The sequence below is a fragment of the Triturus cristatus genome, chromosome 8 (genome assembly GCF_964204655.1).
Source record: "Triturus cristatus chromosome 8, aTriCri1.1, whole genome shotgun sequence".
In the NCBI taxonomy this organism is placed as follows: domain Eukaryota; kingdom Metazoa; phylum Chordata; class Amphibia; order Caudata; family Salamandridae; genus Triturus; species Triturus cristatus.
In genome coordinates, this window is record NC_140591.1 from 456,198,915 (window position 1) to 456,224,409 (window position 25,495).

The following is a 25,495-nucleotide window of genomic DNA, read 5'->3' on the forward strand; positions in this document are numbered from 1 at the left end:
CCACGAGCCAAGTGAAACTCTCGAAGCTCTATGCAGGTTTAATTCCTATTTTGGAAAAAGTGGGAGATCTAGCTAATGACGTGGGCAATAAAGACTCCCATGAGAAATTATACCAGGCTCACGAGGACCTTATAAAGGGAGCGGCCTCTGAGCTTTTTAGTAAGGTACAGAATCGGAGGAGGGCCCAGCAACACAAGTCCTCATGGTACAATGCAGCCTGCAGGAAGGCAAAGGTAGAACTCCTCAGAAGCATCAAGGAGGGAATAGGCAGAGAGAAGCTGCGAGAAAGTAGACGGGCTTATAAAAAACTAGTCACCCACGCTAAAACTGAATGGGAGGAGAACCAGTGGGAGGAGCTCACCACTTCCCTCGCAACAAGAGACCACCGAATGTTTTGGAAAGTAGTAAATGGGGGGTCGGGGAACCTCCATTCGGCAATAGAGCCAAATATTGCAGCAGGGGTGTGGCAGGCACACTTCCAGTCTCTCTACAGTTCTGAGCCGGGAGAAACTATGACTGATATCGGTACTGGATTGGCAGAGTATGAAGGGGATTTGATAACAGTGGGGGAGGTGAAGGTAGCATTAACAGGACTTAAAGGTGGAAAGGCGCCAGGACTGGATGGCCTGCCCGGGGACCTGTTTAAGCAGGAGCCCGATGTTTGGGCCCCCTATCTGGCCGCTGTGTTTAATGGAGTTTTGCACGGCATGGAAATCCCGAGTACTTGGCTGGGGGCAGAGGTGGTTCCTATATTTAAAAAGGGCTCGCTCCTGCTCCCAGCCAATTATAGACCAATCAGTTTAATTGACGTGTCACAGAAGCTGTTTGGCAGGATACTGCTGAATCGGCTTCAGGACTGGGTGGAGGAGACGGGCGCCCTTAGTCCGTATCAGGCGGGATTTAGGAAGGCAGTCTCTACAGTGGATCAGGTTTTTCGTTTGAACGTTATCTATTGGAGGGCAGCGATATTGGAAGGTGGCAGTTTATACACCATATTTGTGGATCTGAGGGCCGCCTTTGACCTCGTGCCCAGAGGGAAACTCTGGAGTGTTCTGGCTGAGATGGGGGTCCCCCCGGATATCCTGATAATTTTAAAGAGATTGCATCATAATAACTATGCCCGGGTCAGGTGTGGGAAACTTGGGGAATTAACGGACAGATTCCCCGTTGACAGGGGGGTTAGACAGGGCTGTGTATTGGCACCGACCCTGTTCTGCCTCTTTGTCAACGGGGTAATCGCCCATCTCAATGGCACGAATACACTGACGCCCCAAAGTTGAATGGCAGCAGGGTGCCTGCAATTATGTTTGCAGATGACACCCTGCTGCTGTCCAAAACCCCTATGGGGATACAGAGGATCCTTGATTCTTTTGTGGCATTCTGCACAGACAGGGGGTTAGAAATCAATGCTACCAAAACCAAGTTTATGGTCCTGAACCCAACCCTAAGATCACGCCCGAACTCCCTACTGGGATCATCACGTTTAGAGAGAGTCTCCACCTTTGAATATCTCGGTGTAACGTTGAATGAAACCATGTCTTGGGGAACACACCAGACTAGGGTTAATCTTAAATTAGTTCAGACCACTGGCGGCATTGCTCGGTTGATGAAAAGCCCCACATATCGACCGTTGGGGCCGCTTATCCAGATCTATAAGGCACAGGCCAGAGGAGCTCTGATGTATGGGGCGGAACTGTGGGGTCATATAGCCTCCTGCAGTTTGTCTATAACTGAGAATAACTTCATTAGACAGATAGTAGCACTCCCGTCTAGCACTCCGCTCCTCCCCTTGAGGATGGATCTGGGACTGAGACCAATAGCAGATGAACTAGGTCTCAGACCCATAGTCTTCTGGCGAAGGCTATGGAGCAGTGAAGAACTTTCTACCTACAGGGCGGAACTGAGGGAGTTTCTAACCCACCCTAAAGCTCTACAGATCCCGTGGATAAAATATATAAAAAAGTCCTGTGTGAGACTGGGGCTCCCCGACCTGTGGTCGGATCCAGCTAACGCCTCACTAAGGATCCCACGAAGAGCTTTGGCCAACGCTTATCACGAGCAGAAATTATCTATGGCCCTAGACTGCAAGGAAGAGGGGTCATTAACATCTGTATTCGCGCAAAGCAAGGACTCATACAGGCTGGAGAGGGTTCTGGACGCTATGTCTCCTGTGTTGGCCAGGAAGCTATTTCTCCAATGGAGATATGGCACATTGCCTCTGCGATCTTACACCAGCTCCTGGTCAACACCGCCCTCTACCAAGCAATGCCCGGCATGTGTGTGTGCCGAGGAAAGCGATCTGCATGTGGTCTTATTTTGTCCAACTTACACGGCCGCCAGGAAACATTGGCTCCTACCACTCATCAGAAACCTTGGTTTTAGGGAGTACCTCCCGGTGTATAGAATTTTAAAAACTGACGTTTCAGGTCCAATTGTGTTTGCACTAGCTAAATTTCTTACTAATGTCTGGTATATTCGCACCCGTATCCTAAAGTCGCAGGCTCCCACCTAATTTTAAGTTCATAATTTTAATCGCATGGCCTTTTATCTGATTCACCCTAGTAGTATTTTTTTCGTAGGGTGGAATGATTTTATATTGTACCAAATGTGTTTCCTGATTATTTTTCTTTGATGGTTTTACATGTTTCATATGTGTTTTTTTTTTTTTGTATATCTTTTATGGCCAAATTGGCCGAAATAAAGATTAAATAAATAAATAGGCCTATGCAGGCTGTTCAGATAATCTGCATATGTAGTTTGCCATGATTTCCTTTCATTTTCCAAGATGTACCTACCTTCTTCTCTCCCTTTCATTGTTCCATCCTTTCCTTTCAGATCATATACTATGACAGAGAATCTGCTGATGGGGGTGCAGTGGAGAAAATGAAAGTTGTGCAGGTTTCATGATCTGGGAGCGTAGACAGCAGAGCCATACCTAGGATTATGCAAATCTCACAGGCTCAGACACTAGACCTACTCCACAGACACCTTCCAAATCCAGACAACATGCGTATCTCTAAGGTTACACCAGTAAAAAATGTCAGCAACAGCTATTTCAATATAGATAATTACATGCTTCCACTTGAGCTATGCAATAAGAATCACACCAGCAAGTGCCCTGTAACCTCAAAACATTGACTATAAGTATTCTACAGAATATGAGCTGCTCTCAAATACCCATTTAAACGATACAAGTGAAACTGTGAAAATGCAATACTTTTTCCTGCTTGCAGATACATTGTAACATCAAGTGCCTGCCTTCCGACTATACTCAATTAGCACACTTTTCGCTTGAACTATAACTTGACCTTGACCAGGTTACTCCAATCAGCTATTAGTTTTTGCCGGATCTACTAATCATCCCAGAGAAATATTTGTTATTGTCTCAAAGTAACTCCTTTTCTCCTCCAGCACTAGCTTTTCTTTTTCAATCCATTCGTTTTTGACCCCAAATATAAGCTCATCACTTTGTTGAGTATTGACCTACATTTTTCCCTGACATGGCAGATTCTGCTCAAATGATCGTATATCACCACCACATGTTAGGAATGGCCATCATACGTTTGCGGTGAGCCACCAAATGTAAGAGAAGTTCATTTTCATTTCATTTCATTTCATTTCATAAGGCTTTATTCGGAGCTTGAACACAAGTCCATAAAAGCAAAACAAATACACAACGAATACATTAATCATAACCATAATTAAAATTGCAAAACAGATTACATGATTAAAACATTTAAATAGTTAAAAAAGCATACTGGGCCTTGCTTTGATAGCTAGTAGGAGGAAGGTGGCAGTAAAAAAGCAAACATCAGGATAAGGTTTAAAAAGCAACTTCATAGCATCTTGTACACTCCTGACTCCATATTTTAACAGGATAGGCTTAAGGTAGGCTTGACGTAAGTTACCATATAGATTACACAGTAAAAGAAAGTGCATGGTGCTTTGAACTGATACATTATCACATGGGCATGGGCCGACCGGGTGTTTTTTGATACACGGGTAGGCCACCAAATGGTGCACTATCCCGAACCTTAATCTGGTGATAACATACCGGTGGGAGGATCGGGTGACTAGGCTTAGATACGGCTGAAATCCCTCAGTTTCACAGAATCTGCCGTAAAACGTACATGTACTTAAGTTACTACTAATCCTTTCCCGCTTCTCTGACTTAAAATTCATAAAAACCGACTTCATCACTTCTTTGGGCAGACTAGAAGGGGCGTAACAATCATCTTTAAGTTTAATCCCATAAATCTCTAAATAGCAATTTAAGACAAATTTAATCCAGGGAATCTTTAGGTGGCCATCAGTGGAGAGACAATCTCCAATAATTGCTCTGCTTAAGGAGGTCTGTTCCTTTGACCAAACGGAGCGCCACAACATTAAAGGCCTTATTGCCAATAGGTCGGAGAGATGTAGAATACCTAGCTCTCTGTGAGCCAAATCGTTAGTAGCTGATTTGGGCAAACACAGGAGCCTTTTAAGGAAGAGATTTTCCTCCACTTGCAAGTTCCCTACCTTGATATGCCCCCACACCCCGGCTCCATAAAGGGCCACCGAGAGGCATCTCATTTGGAAAATTTTTAGCATATCTTTGATCCTTTTGTCTCCAATATTGGTAGCAAATGTAAACACCCCATAAGAGCTTTTCGCCATCTTGGCCCGGACACAGTTGATCTCACTGGACCAACTGCCCGATTTGGAAAAGGTGATGCCGAGGTAATTAAAAGACTCCACTGTTAGCACCTTGTGTCCATCAATAAAAAAGGCATGGGGTTTTTTACATCCCGCACCACATTCCATAATAAAAGTTTTGGATTTGTTAATAAACAGCTTCCTGTCCTTAATGAACAGCGAGAACCTGTCCATCAAGCGCTGTAGACCAATAGGGGTCCTAGACAAGATTACAGCGTCGTCCGCATAAAGAAGTACGGGGACGCTGAAATCATTTATTTTTGGTGCATCAGCCGCAACCGTCTTTAAAACTAAATCCACTTCATTAATAAAAAGAATAAAAAGTAAAGGCGCAAGCACACAGCCTTGTCTAATACCCCGCCTGACCCTAAACTTAGGGGTGCACTCCCCTGCCTGGCCATAACGGACACTGGAGTTTAATTTAACATAGAGTCTCGCTAAAAAATAAACAATGGACTCAGGTGCCCCCATTTCCAATAATTTGGCCCATAAAATATTATGGTCCACCATATCAAAGGCACTACTCAAGTCGGCAAAGCAGAGGTAGAGGGATCCTTTTTTTGCCTTTGTGTACTTCTCGATTATTAAGTCGAGGTTGAGGCATTGTTCTAATGTTCCTCTGCCCTTCCTGAAACCATATTGGGAATCAGCCAGGATATTATTAGACTCCGCCCATTCTTCCAGCCTAACCATAAGTACTCGACTCATAATTTTCACCGAGGAGTCCAGGAGGGAAATTGGGCGGTAGTTCTTCGCATCCCCCCTGTCTCCCTTCTTGTAAATTGGTACAATTATGGATTCCTCCCATGTGTGGGGAACCCCGTTGCATACGGCAGCATTAAATACCTTTGTAAGCAACGGGCCCCAAATCTCGGGTGCTGTTTTGTATACGTCAATGGGTACCCCATCAGGTCCCTGAGCCTTCCCACCCCTGCTGGATTTAATGCTGTCCCACACTTCGGCAGTAGTAATATCCAAGGGGATGACAGGCCACCTATCATCATAGACTCCCCTAGTTCTGACCGAGTCAAAAATCAGAGAGAAGTGGGTGACCCAGCTCTCCGCACTGACGTTAGCCGATAATTCGGGCATCTTATCGTCCTTTAAAAAAGGACTATTAACAGTTGCCCAAAATAAAGAGGAATCCACGGTGAAGGCTGCCTGGTCTAGTTTGTCCCATGCCTCTTGTCTTAGTTCTGTTTTCCTGGACTTAATTGCGGTCTGATAGATCCCTCGCAGTTCCCTAATCATTCCAGTATCTCTCCTCTCTGCTGCCAGTGCTGTTTTGAGCCCCTTAAGTGCAATAGAACATGCATGGTCAAACCATCCCCTATGCTGAAGTTTCCTACTCTTAAGGAGTATGGTGAAGTTGCTATCTATAATTAAATTAATATTGATAAAATTACGCACAGTTTCAACAGTTCCTTCCTCACTTTCTAAAATTGTGATGATTTCCGTAAGACATTTTGAAACGATGGTGTTGGATGTAATATCCGCATTATTACCTTTCCATCTGATACGGATACCATTAGGTCGATGTGGCTCAATATTGGTAATAGTGCATGGATTGTAAACCTGTCGGTCCTTCCATAATGTAACCTCAGCGGTAATACAGTTATGATCACTAATTAGGTTGTCCACAACCACAGGGGCTGAACACCATGGGCTAATACCGGACGACATACAGATAAAGTCAATTACTGTATTAGCATTCCTTCCCGTGAAAGTGGGAGTGATTTCACCTGAGGAATTAACCTGGTTAACCAGTATTTCCATGTCATAAATAGTTAGAATTTTATTCAAAGAATTACCATAAGAATTATGAGGAAAGTGGCGAACACCATCCCCCCAATGGTCAATAAAGCCACATACCCTTTGAGCAGCAAAGGGACACACCACTGTACTAAAATCCCCTACCCAAATGATATCAAAAGCAATATCAGATTTGGTTATGATGTCTTCCATAGCAGACTCCAAAGCAAGTACAACCTGATACCTTGAACTATCAAAAATGTTATTATAAAAGTTAATTAAAAGGATATTTCTACCCTGCTCCTGTTGAAGCCATAGAATCTGGGAGTGTGCACCAACCAAAACATGTTTCTTAACTTTAATGGGTATTTCTACAGAAATCAGAACCAATAACCCACCCTTTGCCCTGCCCGACGGTGAGGCCACAGCAGGTAAATGGAAAGAAACAAAACCATTATAATTGATTGGGTCAACACACCAGGTTTCCTGAAGGCATACAATATTAAAAGTGTTAATAAACTCTATCCATCCCAGACAGGTGTCCTTTGATAAGAGTCCCGCAATGTTCCAGCTAGCAATCAAACAGGCACTCTGTCTACAGGGTTTGTATAAAGGTATGGGGCTAGTAGGAACAGGGGGGACAAGGTTACAAGGCTGATCCCCAGCCGGATAGACCCAGTTCTCACTATCACAACAACTGGGCTTCCTGCTGGTGATATCCGAGGGGTTATCATTACCACTAGTATCTACTGTGTCTATCACCCTCGGAATGACGTCCCATCCCGTGCCATCAACGGCATCGGCAACATCCACTGGTTTAAACAGGACTGGCTCCAGTCAATCATTACAATCCAGTCCACTCAGTGCTTCAAATCGGTTTGACATAGTGATAGTAGAACCAGGGAAAACATTCGTATCTCCTTCTCTTGCCCCAGTATGTTCAACATTAGGACTGGAATTAAGATGCCTATAAAAATACCCTAAGGGCCGAAGAGATATCCCTTGATCCCGTGAAGAGGATGATTGTGCTCTTAACAAGGCTGTTGAGGCAAGATTGGGGTTTCGGAAGTTAACCACAATACAATCACCCCCACAAGTCTTGCGCGAGCTACCAATCCAGTTAACTCTTCTTGTACTTAATATATCCTTTGCTAAAACAACTGGGAAGCCGCATTCCCGATGCAGCCAATCCACAGTTTTGTTTTTCAAAGAAGTATGGGATTCACTATAATTGCGGCCAGTCTCATTTACTGGAGGAACATTGGTGAGAACTGCCACAAATGGGGCACAAGCTGGGGGCAAATCGGGCCTGGGGGTACCAGAATTTTTAGCACTAGGTCCTAGCTGGTTCTCGACGGCGGGGGTGCGTAATGAGCTATGTTGTCCTGGGGTCTGCAAGGAGTCTAGAGCATTTCTTCTCTCCTCACAGTGTTCTCCATATGAGATCTTGGGAGGGTTGGTCTTGGCCGTTGGTTTAACTACCATAGAAGCCTGCCGGGGGACATGACTATTTTCTAAAACCTCATCATTTACTTTGGTGCCAATACTGTCATTAAGGTGCGATTCTAACAAGCCTCCTAGTCTGACCACTTCGTTAGCTACCATGTCAAGTTTGTTCAATAATGGTTTAACTAATAGATCAAACTTGGCATCAATCATGCTGATTAAAAGATCCAACTGCTTACTATCTAAGGTGACCGGATTACTATCCTGCACTACGATGGGGTCACGAGCAGAATTGGTGGGTAAAAGATCAGCTCTCTTAGATGATCGCACCCCCCCCCCCCTTTTAGAATATACATTCTTATTATGGTTCCGGCTAGAACGTAGTACTCTCTGTGATGTTGTAGCCGTCAGGGTAGGAGTCGATGGGTCTGGTATAAGTATTAAATCCTCGGGAGAGGAACCAGCGGGGCTGTTTCCTTCTAAGGAGGCCACCACTATAGAACCGTCCATATGATGATTAGACTCATTAGGCTCATTACGTACATCCTGATTAAAAACGGGTAAAGAAATAGGGGGGTTAATATTTGAGGGAATAGGGTGAGATATTTCTAGCCGCCCTAAAGACTTTCTCCGCTCCTGATTTATCTTGTCAACCATTTTCACAAGATAATTATCCATGGTTGACTTTGCCGAGATAGGTTTAGCTTTTGACATGGATTAGACTGGTACAGCCCTACAACAATTTGAGCACAGATAACAAGCGATTACCAACCCTTACGTATTACCCGCTTTGGTGCTATATTCTCACAGCACAACACTATGTACTCAACCCAGCTGGTACCTCTAGACAGATCGGGAAGTCCACGGCCCCCACCAGCCCCCTACTGTCACAGACTGTCCGCCCTTTGTCCAGGCTTCGTCCGGTGCGTTCCGCGTAGCGGTCGCGGGCACTGTTTTAATAAGGCGAGTGGGCGGGGGAAAGCACAGGTGTTGCGCCGCACGGGCTGCTGGGGACCTGAGTCCCGTGAAGCTTCTTCTCTCCTCTCCTCGATGGAACCCCCTCACCCGGCAACAGGCAGCAAGGTGAGCCCCTCCTGGAGCAACAGAGCAACAGTTAACAGGCAGCGTCCTGTCCGGTTTGGTTGCGATGCGGGACCCCCGCCAGCGGGTTCCGCGAGCTGTTTAATCCTTCACTGCGGTGGGTGGGCGGGGGAAAGCACAGGTGTTGCGCTGCACGGGCTGCTGGGGACCTGAGTCCCGTGAAGCTTCTTCTCTCCTCTCCTCGATGGAACCCCCTCACCCGGCAACAGGCAGCAAGGTGAGCCCCTCCTGGAGCAACAGAGCAACAGCTAACAGGCAGCGTCCTGTCTGGCTTGGTTGCGATGCGGGACCCGCGCCAGCGGGTTCCGCGAGCCGTTTAATCCTTCACTGCGGTGGGTGGGCGGGGGAAAGCACTGGTGTTGCGCCGCATGGGCTGCTGGGGACCTGAGTCCCGTGAAGCTTCTTCTCTCCTCTCCTCGATGGAACCCCCTCACCCGGCAACAGGCAGCAAGGTGAGCCCCTCCTGGAGCAACAGAGCAACAGTTAACAGGCAGCGTCCTGTCCGGTTTGGTTGCGATGCGTAAGAGAAGTTCATTTTATGCCAGCTGTGTCCCTCATACACTAGCAGTGTCCATCATACACTAGCAGTGTCCATCATACTCTAGCAGTATCTATCATATTCTAGCAGTGTCCATCATACTCAAGGTATTGCTGCAATTAAGACGTAGCTATCATTATGAAAAGGATAGCCCAACTTCATCTGTGATGGGCCAGCATTATCACAAGAATGCTAAATATTTGCCAAACGTTATGACAGGGTCATCGTGAGCAAGGTAAACAACCATTACACCAAAGATGGCTACCATGGTGCCAAGGATGCCCAGATTATATCCGGGTACAGTTTGTCAGGTCTGGCCACCAACATGTCAAAGAGAACCACTGCTATTTTTAAGATGGCCATCATTATGCCAGATATTGTCACCATAGTGCCATGCATTCACCCAATATGGTAGGTATACCGATAGTATTGCCAGGGCTGTCACTGTGCCAGTGTTAGCCACCATTAAGAGAGGGATGACCGTAGCTATGTTTTGGATGGTTATCCGTGTATCAGTGATGGCAGCCATGATTCCAATAATACCCAAAATGTGACTTTTGTATCATTATGTCAGAAGTGGCCACTATAATGAAGGCGGTGGCACAAAATACCAATATCTCCCACACCAAGCCAGGGCTGACCGCATATGTCTCATATGCCAGGGATGCTTGTATGCTACTGGATGGCAAGCATTAAGCCCTAAGGTTAGGAGTTGGGGAGGTGCACCCTGCAGCTTACTTCCTCTTGAACCTTGAGGAATCCCATAAACCAGGGGAAAAGCAGGGGGCTGCTGGCCAAGAGGAGGTAGAGTCAAGTGCAGAGAGCAACAACTTCTGCTCTCACTGTCTTGCATAGATTCCTAATGCTCCCTCCCATTGGTTAAACCTCTGTAACTCAGTCAGTGATGCAGAGACGTGGGGGTGGTCCGTTCAAAAGTCAAGGTGTGAATTTTCTCAACCTTACCTCTAGTGAACTTGGCTGCTTTGGCATAGGTTACCCATGCACATGAGAGTTTGAGACCATAATCAAAGTACTATTGCACTCTGTGTCCCACTGGTGGACCAGGTGGTGGAAGTGCATCAGAGCAATCTGCTGACCTTCCCCAACCCTCCCTTGCCAGTTAGCAAGGCTATGCGCCTAGCACCCTCTTGGGTGAACGTCCCCAATAGGCTGCATAATAGGAAAGACATTGCTGAATAGTGGTAATCGTTAGATGTTTTATCTGTGAATCCACACCATTATATTCTGCATGAAAAAGCCTGAGATTGGATAGAGTGGGTCATTTCCGACATGAGCCTGTGATGGGGAGAGTGGAGGCACTAGTTTCAAAAGTATCTGCTCAAAAGTGTCTGTCTCAATGCGAGAGGTATTATCATTTTGTTGTGATCGTATTTGCCTACAGTTCAAAGGTAAGAGTTAATGTTAAGAGTGATACGTTAAACCAGCCAACATACAGTTCTGGTTCACCTATTGTACCAATCTGCACTTATAATTTAGTTTGTGCAGATTTGTTTTTTCCTTATTTTGTAAAGGTCAACCATAGAGACCCAATAATTATGATGTTTGAACAGCCTTTTGAGGAAGAGATGAAGTTTCAGCCTCGAAATAACTGAAAACAAATCAGAAATTGCCTTTGTAACACGAAATGTTACTTTTCTTGAGCTTGATGTTTGTATATTTTTTTGTGTTGTAGGACCGCCATGAATACCATTCAAAACCTAATGAATAGTTTAGCCTATGCAAGTGACCAGCCCTCTCCCACTCTCAAAGCGTACTTCAATGTAAGTAAATCTATGGAATTTCAGTTACTAAAAATAATTAGATTAGAGTTTGACAAATATAAAATGGTTTCAGCCTGTGCTATTGCTTTTCATTTTAAATAAAATAGACAGTGTGAGCACTGGTCTCATTAGTTTCAGTATTTCAACATATACTACATTTTAGACTCTTGGAGATATATTTGAACTGCAAAATCAATTTGACTTGGTCTCTCCAATGGAGGTCTCCATTTCATGTAAAATGCTGTATATTAGGACCATTAAAAACTATACATTTTAAGTGCAATGCAATCGAAAAGGGTTTTCTTACAGTAACATTATTTTGCATGGATGCTTAATCTGCGCTATGGTTTATTTCAGATTATCCCCAGTAATTTTTAGGTTTTGCCTAGGCAGCGCTTCTTCGAGACATGCTGTATCTAGGATATGGACTTGAAAAAACGCCCATCTTTTTCATTGGTTCCTGATGCTGTCCTTTAGAAATGCTGGCTTTTCATTGGTGAATACACTTAGTAGTCCCTCCTTTTCGAATTTTGTATCCTTCCATGAGGGCTGCCCCTCTTACATATGTTCCTGCTGTTTTGGTTATTTAAACTTAGAGAGAACTCTTTTTTTTCTTTATTTTACTTTGCTTGACTCTTTGATCCTGTTCTGTTTACTTGTGCAGTGAAATTTCTGTCCCATCATTTGCTTGCCATCGCTTTATCTCCCGCACCTCCCCCAACCCCTCCCACAACGCTGCTTGCAGGCCCCTACCACCCCTCCGAGGCCACTGATGTTCGTTTTTTTTTTACTTTACGTTTTATTTATATAGGGCGCCTAGCCATGGGCTCAGGAAATTAAATAATCAGCCCATTATAACATGATGTTGAGCCTCACAGCAGACTCGAACCGCGATCCCCAGCTCACCAGTCAGCAGCTCTTACAGCTGCACCATATCCTTTGCCTAGCCATGTTGCAGGGTGCAGTACCATATGTGGCCAAAAGAGGTCCCAAGGGGCATCTTGTGACAGCCTGTGGTACTGCACCCTCACAGCACTGCTTGTTTGAATTTTAGATCATACTCTTGTTGTCCTAAGGCAACATAGGGTGGTGGTGCTTTTGAGGAAATCCTATTACATTTTTTCAATAAAAACTACCAAAATTTGAAGTAGGACTCGCTTCCAAAGGGCTTGCCATCTCTTTCTTTTCAAGAATAGACAACGTGCATGATGGAAACTCTTGACGCTACAAAACACAAGAACCTTTTATTGGCACGGAGGCCATTCAGGTGTTGCCACAATAAACACTCAGAGTCTATAAAACAGTCAAGCAAATGTGCGTTTACAAATGTAGCGCTCGCTGTTGTGTAACACAACGCCGTCAGCCTGCTTCCAGGTCCAACCTGTCCAAAGACTTACACAGACCCTCTCTGAGCCCTCCCTACTGTTTTCGGTAGTCTATATTTAGTCCAAACAACGGTTCAAGGTATTGAAAAGTTTCAATTTTACAAAAGATGATACTCATTAAGAAAGTGAGAATCGGAAAAACAAGAGAAAGGCCCCTGTAAGAAATATTTAGAAAAATTTACAAAATGTATTCAGTATATAGATAAAAGCAAGTTTATAACATTGCGCTCAAGAATGTTTACTGGTACACATAACATTTGTTATAAAATACAAAACCAGACAGGTGGCAGACCGAAGGAATTATGGAAAGTTGGGAGAGATTCATTCACAATTTATATCAATATTTTCGTTACCCCAGTGGCTGCATAAATAAATTGCCACGGTTGACCACGGGCAAGGAGAACAAATCTCCTCTATGCTTCTCTCACACGTGATGGCGAAAAGTGTCCCTCACGTGGCATCAAAGTACGATATAAATTGTGAATGAATCTCTCCCAACTTTCCATAATTCCTTCGGTCTGCCACCTGTATGGTTTTGTATTTTATAACAAATGTTATGTATACCAGTAAACATTCTTGAGCGCAATGTTATAAACTTGCTTTTATCTATATACTGAATACATTTTGTACATTTTTCTAAATATTTCTTATAAGAGCCTTTCTCTTGTTTTTCCGATTCTCACTTTCTTATGTGTGCACAGATGTTTTTAAACAATTGAGTATTATCTTTTGTAAAATTGAAACTTTTCAATACCTTGAACCGTTGTTTGGACTAAATATTGATTGCCCCTGGTTCAGGTGTACAGGGCTGCACCTGTGGTTGTTAATGTTTTCGGTCGTCTGGCATGAGTCACTTTTTCATTTTTTTCATCAGGAAGTCAGCGTTGTCACCGAACGTCATAACATGTATACAACATAGTGCAGAGACAGGTGCCTCTGGTTCTCTTCTTCCAGAACGCCTCATTATTGTCACACCTTGAGATCTCGGGGGTCCTGGTTTTATATGTTTCTGATCACAGTAACAAAGCTTTCAGTTTTCCCAGTTCCTTACTGATTTAGCATACTAATAACCTGAGCTCCTCATCCTTGCGTTCTTCCCCTCCCCTTCCAAGTTGCATGTTCACTTTAAAAAACAAAAACAGTGCTTTGCCTGTTTTCTTTTTACTTACCGATCCTACTCGGATCGGTAGCTAAGTAGGAAAAAAAAGCTCCCACATCATTTATTTTTTATGTTTTTTCATGCATTCTGATTTATGTTGGAAAGTTATAAAATGACATAGGAGAAAGACACGCGAGCGCTAGGGGGCGGGCTTTTTCTGGCATTACAGTATGGTACAGTGGGTTCCGTCTTGGGGAAACTAAATTAAAGAAATGCAACCTTGTCCCCTCCTTTCCTACTGTTATCTCCTCCCCCTTCCAAGTTCCAAATTCACTTCAAAAAGCAAGCATTGGAAATGCAATAGGTCTCACATTTGTTGGAGTTGGGAGTTATTGGCATTATATATGCCAATGTTTTTACCTATGCAATAGCTATGCCCTCCATACCTTATAAAATAAAGAACTCTGTTTTGTTTTTAGGTACTTGTTTTAACATGAAGTTGGAACTGCCATGTTCACTCTCAGCGCTACGGCACCATTGCAGGGGTACTACATTAAAAATAGCACAAATTAGTTCTTTATTTTATTACGGTGGGGAGGGCATATCTAATGCATAGGTAAAAAACATTGGTGTTTATAATGCCAATAACTCCAGCTCCAACAAATGTGAGACCTTTTGCTTTTCCAATGCTTGTTTACTTCTGTCTTAAAATTCCTCAATCATTGACAGTTGACTCAGACTGGGCGTATTATTTTCCTGTTAATGTCATTGTATTTCTTTACTGAATCTAAAAGTTTGTATCTATACTTTCATTGCTAAATGCTAGTTTTTTATCAATGCTTCTGTAGTGCAAGTAAAAGCATATTGTCACCATTTGGTGTGGGACAGAAGGAGCCCTTTTTAAAACAAAAGGCTGCAAGATGAGGTTCATGGCTTGAGGACTTCCCAGCTCCTGTGTCCAGTGACTGGTCCTCCACCCAAAGTAATACTCCTTTTAATATGGATGTCTACCATCTACATGTCATGACACAACTAAGAGTTGATGGCAGCTGTTTAATAGTAGCTGACTTCAGGTCTTTTCACGTGTACCCTAAGATTGATTGGAATGCTACTAACTGGCCCTTTCAGGTGAATTTATGTAGGTAGCCTGCGATCGGTTTTACCCCACACTTCTGACGGCATGTGAGGTGTATGAAAGTCTGTGTCCATCAGGCTAGGAATCTCCCATTGTATTAGTAGAACCGCGAACAAGGGTAGGTTGCCATGACAGACTGCATATACATTAAAATAATTATCAAATATGTGCACCAGCATTTCCCTGTGCTGTTCATTTTTCTTCTGCTCCATGCACTTATTGTTGCAGCCTGGTTGGGTTATGTCTGGTATATAGCCATAAACTGAGGGCCTCACAGAAGGATCCTTTCTGGTCACCTTATTTGTTAAGACTGTTTTGCCTAGGTGGGCTTATGTAGTGAAGTAGAGCCTCACCCTAACAAAAACTGTGAGTAGTACATGGATACTGCTAACACCTGACCAAAGATGGTGGTGTGGTGAGTGCCCATAGCCACTTCCTCATTCAGCTCTGGCCAAAGGACACAACACATAGATGATTGTAGGATTGAGCTAGCTGTACAAATCTTGGTGATCCTATATGAATGTCTGCCATCAACTTGGGGCCAGAGCTGTGAGAATAGTATGGCATGCTTGTATCCAAAAGGTCATATTTATTTTAAGCAAGATGCTCTTGAACATGATTGGATTCCCAAAGAAGTGTGTGCTGCACCATTTCTGAGTGGCTGATTGATCCCCAGCTCCCACCATACAAGCATATAAGTTTCCATTCAAAGTACTGAGGGAAAGGCTTGTGTTGCTGTGAAGTGGAGGAAGAAAAGACTGTCTGTCGGATGAGAACATACCATGTCATTTCGAGACCTGAGGCCAAGCTGATTGAGTGTTTTGAGTGTTACTGGTTGAAAAGTGCATTACTGCAGAGAAGAGGCCTGTGTTGCTGACCAACCTGACTTGACTCACATTCAGCTGCATCAGAAAAGAAGCTCTTATCCAACACTGGCCTATGGAAAATAAAGAAAAGATCCTGCGCGCCTGCCACCAGGAGGGTAGTTTTCAAGCATTTTGAGAGTGAACTGCAATGCTTTACACCTTCCCCAAAGCTGGACCTCCTCCCCCTAAGATGAGTTTTCCCAGTGTGTTGATTGTGACCTTTGTGGCCCTATTTTGTACCACTATGGTGGCTCCTTGAAACTGGCCACCTAACAGGAAAGGACTTATGGGCCTGTGGAAGTCTTCAAGTGACCAGGGCACAACTTCATTGTTTGTAACCTCATTTTACCCTGTTACTCGTATCTATCTTCCTGACGATTGTAGTGTCCCCTAGGTTCATATTTCCGTTCTAAGCAAGTAAAATATCCTAACACAGGCCTGTATTGCTTATCTTTTTTTTCATTTCAAACAAACATTTGTCCTTTCAGTGACATTCTAATATATTTTTTTGTTATCTAGAATGTATATTTTCTAATACTATATGAAAGTGAAAATGATGTTAAGGGCACAGAAGTGAGGATTATGCCTTATATTTTACCCTGGATGACCTGGCTTGCAGTAACCAGTTTAATAACAAACTAAAATTCCTTGATAGCTTACGCCTATAAAATAAAAAATCATATGGCCATGAAACACCAGTCTAGTCTCAATCGTATTTATGAAGCCAAACATCACTTTTTGCTTCTTTGCCCACTAGTTTAAGAAGTCTTTACTATCAGAACGTTTTTGGGGAAATTTCGAACAATTGTTTCTGCCTTTCATTAAAACCTTCTAGAAAAACAAATGGCAATTTTAGATTTTTCTTTTTTACCATAAGCAATCCTAAGAGATATCAGCACTGAAATAAGAAACTCATGCTCCGTCCGCAAATAGGTTTGCATTGTCCTGTAAGTCGTCTGCTGTTATAGCAATAAGATTTATACAGCGTGAAATGTTTGGGAAGACATGTCCTCCACACAAGTAAAAATAATTAAATATTGCAACATAAGGTGTTCTGCTGGGTAGGATAAGGTTCGTATATGTGTCCATCGTATATTATTAGCATGTTTTTTTTTTGTTTTAACTGTTTGCTTATATAAAATATATTCTGTGTCAAAACTGGGGGAGGACTGTTTTTCTAAAGCTTTCTTATAGTTGTATAAGGATATCCTCAATGGATTTAAGACTCCATTTCTTGAACTTGGATTCTTCAGACCAGTTTGCTTCCTAGAGGATTTTTTGAACTCACACTTAGCAAGGAGGAATTAAGGTCATGGCTGCCCACTGTGTGAGCCCCATAATTCAAAGTGTCACTACCATTTACATCTCCATGTCGTTGGCAAATAAAATATTATACCTTGATGCAATCTGCAGACCATTGTGTTCCCCAGCCGAGGGCCAAGGGACCATCTCTCAGAAATGGTGAACGTAAAGGATTTTACTGTTTTGTATCCTTAAAGTTCCTCTGTAAGCTGTGACAAAAAGTTGACAACTTGGGTCGAATCTGCCCCCACAGAATTTAAAATTCTCTCCAGACACCAACCACTTTATCAGTTTATGCTGATCAATAACTCTTATTCAAGCTGCTCAGGACCATTGTATGAAATATGTAGAGTACTCCAACATTCTCAGAACTGGCAATCCTCTCTAACAACAGTTTGAGAGAGTTGGTGTCAGGACAAGCCTTCTTGGTAATCCTTTTAAAAAAAAATGTTAACTATATTTACCATTTTATATCAGTTTGATTATAAACAACCGTGCACTTTGTCTCAATATCCATGACATCATCATTAAAGTCACTCCGTATAATTAACAACGTAATGTATGACAGTGTGTTCATTAGTCTCAGCACATCTTACAGTGCCATATCAATTTGGTCCTCTTATGGCACCAGTTAGACACCTGTGCTACAGAATATTTACACTGCCCTGCCCTTTCCCCACACTCCCGTGCCCATATTTCCAGCCAGGTCCATCATTATTGTACACAATGCTCACTGGCTGCTGTCATCATGAACACTGGTTCTCAAATAGACTCTCAAAGATTGCCAAATATCTTTAGGCCTCGATGCAGTACGTTGCAGTGCAGTAAATAGTTCACTATTAGTATCGCAGTACATTAAACCTTTAAGCCATTGTTCGATTGTTGGTGTACTTCTGTGTCCCCAATGAATGGCCAGCTCCCTCTTGGCAATGAGTAGTGCTATACCAACATACCTATGCACCGCTCTGGGGATGTCAGCAACGTAGCCCAGTAGCTCCAACGATAAAGTTGGCATAATTTGGAGACTTGTCATTGTACCCAGTACCCTGCCACCCAGCTACATGTCCATATCATGTGAATATAGTCCACCATTGGTGCCTGGCATTTAGGACAATTTGTAGTGCGAGACTGGTCTATGCCTGCAATTTTAACCGGAGTCATATACACTCTACGCAAATATTTGTAATGTAGCAGCTTGTGTCTGTAATTACCAGAGACTGTGCGGGTGTACTGCAACATTCTGTCCATATTTTATCTGAAATGGGATGTCCCAGATCCACCTTCCACGCGTCCCTGACCCTACCATCGCACGCTGGCATATGTTCTATACCAGCATGGTATTCTCTAGATACCAGTCTGTCTCCTTCAGTATCAGATATGAGTAGCTTCAGTGGCATAAAGTTGTCTGGTTCTAGGGGATAGATGGATACTCTGCTCTTCAGTGCATTTTGGAGTCTATAGTCAATACAAACTGGTCTATGAGTGTGGCATCTGCAAAGTGATCATCTTCTGTACGTGAATAAATGTGACCCCCGGGGAACACGTCCCCAAATGTGCACAGCCTGTACCTCCGCAATGTGCGTTTTACTAATTGCTCTGACGTGATGGGCACCCACAGGTTGTCTTATCTTTTTTTAAAAAAATTTATTAGCAGGGCAGAGACATAGAAAGAAGAAAATAAAAGATACAGATAAAAATACTGTTTTGTAATAATGCATCCACTCATATATTTATCCATTATATACATTTTCATATAAATCCTATGGATACTCTATTAGTTACCAACAGAGAAAGAGTTATACATATCTTATATACTAGTGCTCTATTCCAGTAAATACTCATTCTTAATCTTATTTACATTTTCAGCATTATGCACTTAAATTACACATGTCTTCCTGTCCCATTTATCTCCTTTCTTTCAACCAGTTAATCATGGGTGCCCACATTTCACAGCCTTTTTCCCTAGCTCGATGTCCCTTAATCTCATATAGTGCCATTTCTTGGGTATATATGAAGAAGCCGATAAAACCATGTTAAATATCTAGGTGCTTCTTCTTCCTTCCACGCCGTTGCAATCAGTAGCCTAGCTACTGCCACTGTCATAAATCTGTCTGTGATGGAGATAGACTAAGTTTATAGTCAAATCCAAATAGCATTAATGCCGAGGTTAGGCTAAGATTTTTATTAATAGTTCTTACCCAAAATTCTTCGATACCATTTTTAAGGGATATCAGTTTACTGCATGTAGAAAACATATGAATTATATCGGCGGGACCATCTTGGCACCGGGGGCACGCATCATTTTTCCGTTTCCCCCATTTGTATAATTTCTCTGGAGTATAATACAGATTTTCCTCCATACCCCCCAGGCAGATTTTAAACACTTAAATCTGTTTTTTTTTTGTAGTAGCTAGGTTCAATTTTCTTTAAAAACATACCTGAAGCCTCATTGCCAATAGCTAAGTGATATATTGATGGCAAATCATTTTCGTAAACATTCTTATCATTTAGTAACTGGGCCATTTGTTGTAAAAAAAACTGCCCAATAATACAGTTGTAGGTTTGGTGCTGCCCACCCACCTCTGTCTGGGAAGTGTTAAATACTTGAATGATCACCTTATTTTCTGAAATTGCCATACAAAGTTAGAGAACATTGCCTCCATTTTCCGGCTAACAAGCCCTGGTATTTCCAATGGTATTGAGCGAAATATATATAAGATTTTCGGGAAAACTTTCATTTTTAAAACATTGATCCTTCCCACAATAGTTAACTGAATTTTATCTATCCGCCTTAAATCTTTCCCAATTTCATCTAGTGTTTGTTCAAGATTGTTTGTCCATATTTTATCTACATCCACACCTATCTTTATCCCCAGATAAGTTGCAAGTTGAGTTTGTCGTTGATCTGAAATATTACCTTTCTTTGAGCAAATAATTTGTGTCTTCGTTCTATTAAGTAGATATCCAGATCTATTTCCAAATTCCTCCGCCATACTTTCAATTTCTCTTATTGCTGCCTCTGGATCAGACGTCGTGATGGCTATATCGTCTGCATACGCCAGTACTTTTGTTTCATAGCCACTAGTTTTCATAGGCCTAATATTGACATTTCTGAGTAGTTGTTCAATAAAGGGATCTAGATAGAGGGCAAAGAGAATCGGAGAGCATGGACATCTTTGTCTTGTTCCTCTAGCTATTTTTATGATTGTTGAAGTATTGCCAATAATCTGTAGTTTGGCTATTGGGTTGAAATACATTGCTCGAATAGCTGTTAAAAGTCGTGGTCCAAACCCTCTTGCCGATAGAACATCCCATAGATATTGCCAGGCCACACGGTCGAAAGCCTTCTCGGCGTCTAAAAGAATTATAGCTATTTTTTCGTTATTGGCCTCGGCAATATCCAATAGCGATATTACCCTTCTAATATGAGCTGTAGTTCCACGGCCGGGAATAAAGCCATGTTGCCATGGCGAGACTATTTGAGCAATCACTTTCTGTAACCAATTTGCAAGGACTTTAGAATAGAGCTTTGCATCCGAATTTATTAATGCAATCGGTCTATATGAACCCGGTAGCTCTGGTGATTTATCCTTTTTTGGAAAAACAACAATATCCGTCACTTGCCATGAGCTGGGTGGAATACCTCGATATTGTATATCTAAAAATAGATCTAGTATTAATGGAGCCAGTTCTGACTGAAGAAGTTTATATATTTCAATTGGGATTTTATCCGGACCACAAGCTTTCCCATTAGATCACGAAGTTATTGCTATCAATATTTCCTCCATTTTAAACTCCTCTTCAAGTTTTAATTTGGTTTCTTCGTCAATCTTCCTCATCTCTGTATCTCTTGCCTCACTACTCTGTATGGTTGTCAGTATCTGGTCTTCTTGATATAACTCTTGATAAAATTGCTTAAAAACCTCTATAATTCCATTCGTATTTGTCTGCAATAAGCCCTCGGGATTCCGTATTTGTGCTATATTGTTTCTAATCGTTCTCTGCCGAGTGCGAAGAGCCAATAACTTCCCTGCCTTCTCACCATACTCATACATTTCCTTTTGATATATTTGATAAGTTTGGGCTACTTGTACCTGGAAGTATTTATTTATTTCCCCTTTGACAATGAAAATTTTAGTCCATACTTCATTCAGTATCCCCAGTTCACCTTGTGTAATGTGTTTAGTGTGATCTGTCTCTAGCTGTGCAAGTTCTATCATTAACTCATCAATCTTATTTTGCCTCTGCTTTTTCTGATGTCCGGCATATTTTATCGTTTCCCCACGTAATCCTGCTTTATATGCATCCCATACCATAATCCTTTAAGCACTATATCTATTCATTTCAAAGTATTCTTTAGTCCAGCTTTTAATATACCCTTTATATGTTTCATCCGCTAATAATTTACGGTCAAATGTCCACTGCCGTCTTTCCTGTTGTTTAAACTGCTGCCAATCTATTTTTAGGATCAATGGATTGAGGTCAGAGAAAATTTGTGGCAATTTCTTAATTTCCATATTTTCTAATAATGAAATGGAAACCATAAAATAATCTAGACGTACATATTTATTGTGCCGATGTGAGTAATATGTATATCCCAGGTCATTAAGATACTGATATGAATCTCGACATGCTTTTATCGCTCGGTAAACTCGTAAACTTGATATTGAGATTGAGTAAAAGTTGATCGCACATTATCATTATGTATATTGAAATCTCCACAGATTATTAAAGGAGTCGACCAGGTTGCTTACTCTATCTCTAAATCTATCCAAATTTTCGGGTCGTCTTGATTAGAGCCATACACCGTAACAATTGTTATCCATGTTTCTAATGTAACAATGGCCCATCTGCCCCCCTTATCCGCCAAAGTATGTTTTACCGATCCTATATGATAACGCAGATATATCTCCATTCCTCTAATTGTTGTCATCTGCGTTGAACATATTGCCATTTCATATCCTCTTATCTGCAGTTGTTTTTTATTGGCCCATGAGATATGCGTTTCCTGTACACGTATAACTTCTGGACACCAAAAATGTAAAATTTCAAAAACCCTTTCTCTTTTCTTCCTATTAATCAGTCATCCCACATTTACTGAGCATATCCTAGCCATACCCATAGTGTTTCACCTTGTTTGTTTCTTTCATATAGTTTGCCATCTCTTTAAACATATACATTTTACTTCCCTTATCTTCATCTGCTCTGCCCTGCTTATGTTTTTCTCCTTTTTTCCCCAACTTCTCAACCCCTCCCTCCCTCCACTCCTGTCTGGCCCTTGCCCCCTCCCCTCCCTTCCCCTTGGAAGTTTCCAGACCTTGGTCTGGTATCAGATGGATGCAAGGCCAAATCCCCCGATCTGCCCCGCCTCTTCTTCTTCCGATGCAAAATATCTTACACTTTCCCCTAAACTTTCTACTTTTTTATTTTATATTTTTTTTCCCCGTGTATTCCCCCTTCCTCGCTCATTTCTTTAATTCATCTAAATATTCTTTAGCCTTAACTTCCGAAGTAAAAAATCGAACTCTATCGCCTATCACAACCTTTAGTTTTGCGGGGTTCATAAGATAGGCCTGGGCACCATTCCCTTGAAATATGCTTATCATTTGTCTAAGGCGCCAACGTCTCTCTACAGTAGTGTGGCAAAAGTCAGGGCACGTAAAAAACTCTAGCCCCTCAATCTGACATTTTTTGTCCGGTCTAGCTTTTTGAAATATGGCCTGTCTAAGAAGATAATTCCCAAAATATACCAATACCGCCCTAGGCCTTTCATCCTTTCTTGTGAGCTGCTTCATATTTAACGGAATTCGGTGAGCTCTCTGGATTTCTTGTGACCAGTTCCAGTCTGTGAGCTCAGGATAAGCTTTAGCCAGTATATCAATCATAAAGAGACGTAGGTCCGCCCCCCCCCCCCCCCCCCCCCTTATCCTCTGGTATGCCCAAAAATCTTAAATTGTTCCTGCGCTGTCGATTTTCCTGATCCTCAATTTTTGACTGAATATCCACCAGTCTCGCCTCTTGTGACTCGGCTTGCTTTTGGGCTACCATAACATCTGTTTCCACATTTTCTGTTCTTGTCTCCAGCATTGTAAGTCTATCTGAAATTTCTCCCCAGACTTTAGCAATTTTACGGACTGAACCTTGCATCTTGCGTATGGCTGTTTGCATCTGTTTGTTTTCCTGTTTACTTTCCTCCCGATGGGCCAGTACAGATTGCAGTATAGTATTCAATGTTGAATTTAAGTTGTTTCCGAGCCCTGACAACTGATCCCCTTTAAGTTGGGTAGTGGGCGTATAGTCCCATTGCAATTCTTGGATTCTTTCCTGGTCAGGAAGAGTGGGTGCCTGGCTGCCCTTCCTTCTAATTGTAGCACAGTCCTGTCTAATAGCTTCTGCATTACTTCCCAGATCGCTCTCTTCTTCTTCCTTTTCCTCAGTTGAGCTAGATATCAAAAATGATTCCTCAATTGATGTTGTTCCGGGGTTGTCTTATCAGTGGGATTTGGGAAGTGTATAGTTCCCCGCCCCCGTTACCCGTTGCATTTTCCCCCAGGCCCAGCATGTGTTTGACACTGTAAGACCTGGGGTCACCAAGCCCTAAGGGGGTAACGTGACTCGAGCGGCTCGGCACCCAAAGGCTTTTGTGTAAAGCGACCATACAACACACACCCCCTCTGAAGCAGGGAACGCACACAATAAGGGACGCCACACTGTAGGGATTATGCAATAACTCAAGTTTATCCAAGCAGATAGGCATAAAGACAGTTCAGTATATGTAAATGCAATTCATCAGATGTAAATGCAGTTCATTATATGTAAGTGCAACTCATTAACAGTAAAGGCAATTCATTAGATGTCAATGCAGTTCATTAGCGATTAGCATATGCTGTACCCATCAACCATAACAGTGCTGTAGGGAGTACCTGATACAATCTGGAACAGCGCTCTAGAACCCAGCGCTACTCGTGATAATTGCGCCGTGAATCCTGGTGAGCAGAGCCTGCGGACACAGCGTTACTCGTACTAAGTGAGCTTCGAACACTCCAGAGCAGAGCCTGCGAACACAGCGTTACTCGTAATACTGGAGCCTTGACCGCTTTAGAGCAAAGCCTACCAACACAGCGGTACTCGTAATAATGGAGCATTGAACACTTTAGAGCAAAGCTTACCAACACAGCGTTACTTGTAATAATGGAGCCTTGAACACTTTAGAGCAAAGCTTACCCACACAGCGTTACTCGTAATAATTGGGCATTAAACACTTCCGAGCAAAGCCTGCGAACATAGCGTTAATCGCAATAATGGAGCATCGGGCACTTCAGAGCAAAGCCTGCAAACATATCGTTACTCGTAATAATTAAGCATGGAACGCTTCCGAGCCCAGCCTGCGAACATAGCGCTACTCGCATTAATCGAGCTTCAAGTACTTTGGTGCAGTTTGTGTGGCACAACGCTGCTCGACAGTCTCGGAGACGAGGGGCAATCCCTCGGCGGGGTGTCAAAAGTCTTGAGGGGACGGGGGGACTCCCACGGAGGGGAACCAGGGTCTCAGGGTGCGGTGCTGTTCCCGGCCTGTAGGGGGCGCACCGGGTCCGGCCCAAGCTTCCCGGGCTTACCTTGATCTCGACGTCTTGAGGCGTCCCAACCAGCTCCGAACTCCGCAGTCGGTCCTTCCGCGACGGGGACAGGCCACGGCCCCACACACCTTCCCCAGCAGCTGCGACGGCAGCGACGGGGCCCCGGGCTTCTCCACGGGCCTCGACACGATGATGGGTGATGATGCACACTTCAGGCTTCCGGGCCGCAGCGGTGAGCGCGCTCTGGTCCCCGCACTCCAAGGGGGGGTGGGGGTCAAATTAAGCGGGAGAGCTCCGCGCTCAACGGGGATGGATGCCGGGGATCCCAGGCCAGGTCAGGGAGCGCAGGGGTCTCAGCTCTGGTACCTGGTTGATCCCGAGCACTTCCGCAATCAGCTTTGGCATAAAGTTTCAGTTGTCAGTTCTGGCATGCAGTCTCAGCATTCAGTTTCAGTATGTCGTCGTGACATGAGGTTTCAGCATTCAGTTTCTGCATTCAGTTGCTGCCTGAATTCTGGATGGCGCAGATGTCTCTGGCGCCCTTGGGGGGTTCTGTTCCTGGGGGGTAGGGATTGAGTTGGCGACTAGGTCCTTCCTAGTCAGGCTGGGCAGAGGTTCCGTGGGTCCTCCTACTGCTGGGCAAGATCAGTGGGCTTTACAGGATCCCTCACTCACTTAAGAGGCAGCACCTAAATCCTGTCACTCTCAGAGGCATAAGTCCCTGGCTAGGCCCTACCGCCTAAAACTCCTGCGTGGATTCTCCAGCTCTGCTTTACCCCACTGGCCAACTGACTAGAAAAAGTTCCCTCCCTCAC

The 25,495-nt window shown here is 43.3% G+C and overlaps 1 protein-coding gene across 1 annotated transcript in view; it reads left to right on the forward strand.

Moving 5' to 3' along the window:
• Positions 1-25,495, forward strand: part of RB1 (RB transcriptional corepressor 1) — a 1,278,597-nt gene that overhangs the window by 454,156 nt on the left and 798,946 nt on the right. The window contains exon 12 of the mRNA XM_085621884.1: positions 11,229-11,316. Within this exon, the coding sequence (XP_085478010.1) occupies positions 11,229-11,316 (88 nt within the window). The remainder of the gene's footprint in view (positions 1-11,228; positions 11,317-25,495) is intronic.